This window comes from Rhododendron vialii, chromosome 5a (assembly GCF_030253575.1).
Source record: "Rhododendron vialii isolate Sample 1 chromosome 5a, ASM3025357v1".
Lineage (NCBI taxonomy): Eukaryota > Viridiplantae > Streptophyta > Magnoliopsida > Ericales > Ericaceae > Rhododendron > Rhododendron vialii.
In genome coordinates, this window is record NC_080561.1 from 23,857,524 (window position 1) to 23,859,266 (window position 1,743).

At 43.0% G+C, this 1,743-nt stretch overlaps 1 protein-coding gene across 1 annotated transcript; it reads left to right on the forward strand.

Moving 5' to 3' along the window:
• LOC131327684 (uncharacterized) lies at positions 1 to 1,263 on the forward strand. The gene is made up of 2 exons (XM_058360829.1): positions 1 to 79; positions 416 to 1,263. Exons 1-2 carry the CDS (start codon positions 1 to 3, stop codon positions 1,261 to 1,263), a joined length of 927 nt encoding a protein of 308 aa, XP_058216812.1.
• Positions 1,264 to 1,743: the final 480 nt, after the last annotated feature.

Genomic DNA, 1,743 nt, shown 5'->3' on the forward strand with positions numbered 1-1,743 from the left:
ATGTTCTTCCAAGATACAAGCTATCATGGAGATACCACCGCCAAAGACAAAGAAGGAAGTAAGGAGCTTTCTAGGAAAGGTGCAGTTCATCAGCGGGTTCATTTCCAAACTCACAGCCACTTGCAAACCTCTCTTCAAGCTTTTGAAGAAAGATACAAATTTTGAGTGGAGTCAAGACTGACAACAAGCATTTGAGGCAGTCAAAGAGTACCTTTCAGAACCCGTTTGTGTTATCACCACCCTTCCTTGGAAAACCATTGATTCTGTACCTTTCAGTAACAAACACATCCACGGGATGTATGCTACACAAGAAAACGATGCTAAAGTAGAGTGCGGCATATACTAACTCAGCAAAAAGATGATGGACTATGAAACGAGATACACTCCTTTGGAAAAAAAACCTGCTGGGGGCTAGTATGGGCCACAAAGAAACTAAGGCACTACCTAATAGCGCATCCGGTAGTTCTGGTTTCTCGTTTAGATCCAGTCAAATATCTTTTTGAGAAACCAGCACTTATTGGAAAGCTGGCTAGGTGGTTATTGCTACTAGCAGAGTTCAACCTCAAATACATGACAAGGAAATCAGTAAAAAGAAGGGTTGTGGCAGAATTCTTGGCAGATCATCCTGTAACGGAGGCCGAGGCAGAAGATTTCATGTTCCCAAACGAAGACATCTTATTTTTCCTAAACGACACCTGGCAGCTTTACTTCTATGGAGCATCAAATCAATGTGGATATGGCATAGGGGTATTGCTAGTTTCCCCAAACGACTCTCAGATCCCTCTGTCATATAAACTGCGGTTTGAAGTCACCAATAACCAAGCTGAGTACGAAGCCTGCATTGCTGGAATGGAGGCAGCCCTGGAACTAGGGGCAAAAAGAGTAGAGGTCATTGGAGATTCAAACCTAGTGGTATACCAAGCAAAAGGAGACTGGAAGGTTAAAGAAGAAACACAAAAACTATACCACTCTATGCTGGAAGCTCTAATTCCACAATTCGACTCTGTTATCTTCACACACACTCCACAAGTGAGTAATAGGTTCGCAGAAGTTTGCAGCCCGATTTGTAGTTTGCGGTGGAGCATTGTATCGAAAAGCACATTTGGGCCCCAATCAACTTTGTGTCACAATAGAAGAAAGTCAAAAGGTGATGAAGGAAATACACAAAGGAATTTGTGGGCCACACATGAGTGGGACAACAATGGCGAAGAAGATCCTACGTCAAGGATACTATTGGACTACAATGGAAGCCGACTATGCTAGCTATGTCCGCAGGTGCTACAAATGCCAAACTCACGCTGATCGCTTATGTATTCCCCCTACGGAATCATACAGCATGACATTCCCTTAGCCATTCTCCACTTGGGGGATTGATGTCATTGGGAGTATTAATCCAAAAGGGAAATACAAGCATCAGTTTATCCTGGTAGCCATTGATTATTTCACCAAGTGGGTAGAAGTAGCTGCTTACACTACCCTCAAAGCCACTCATGTGGCCAAGTTTATCCGCACCAGTATCATCTATCGGATGGTGTACCTCACGAGTTCATTTGTGATAATGGAACACATTTCAAGGGGGCAACAAAGAAGCTTTTCGCTGAGTTCGGGATACAGAACCATCGGTCATCTACTTATCGGCCTCAAACCAATGGAGCAGTTGAAGCTTTATTTCAATTTATTTCTTGCCTTGTTTATTTCTTTTAGTTATTTTTCTTGCTGTCTTGGAGGCCAACATTTTGCAGG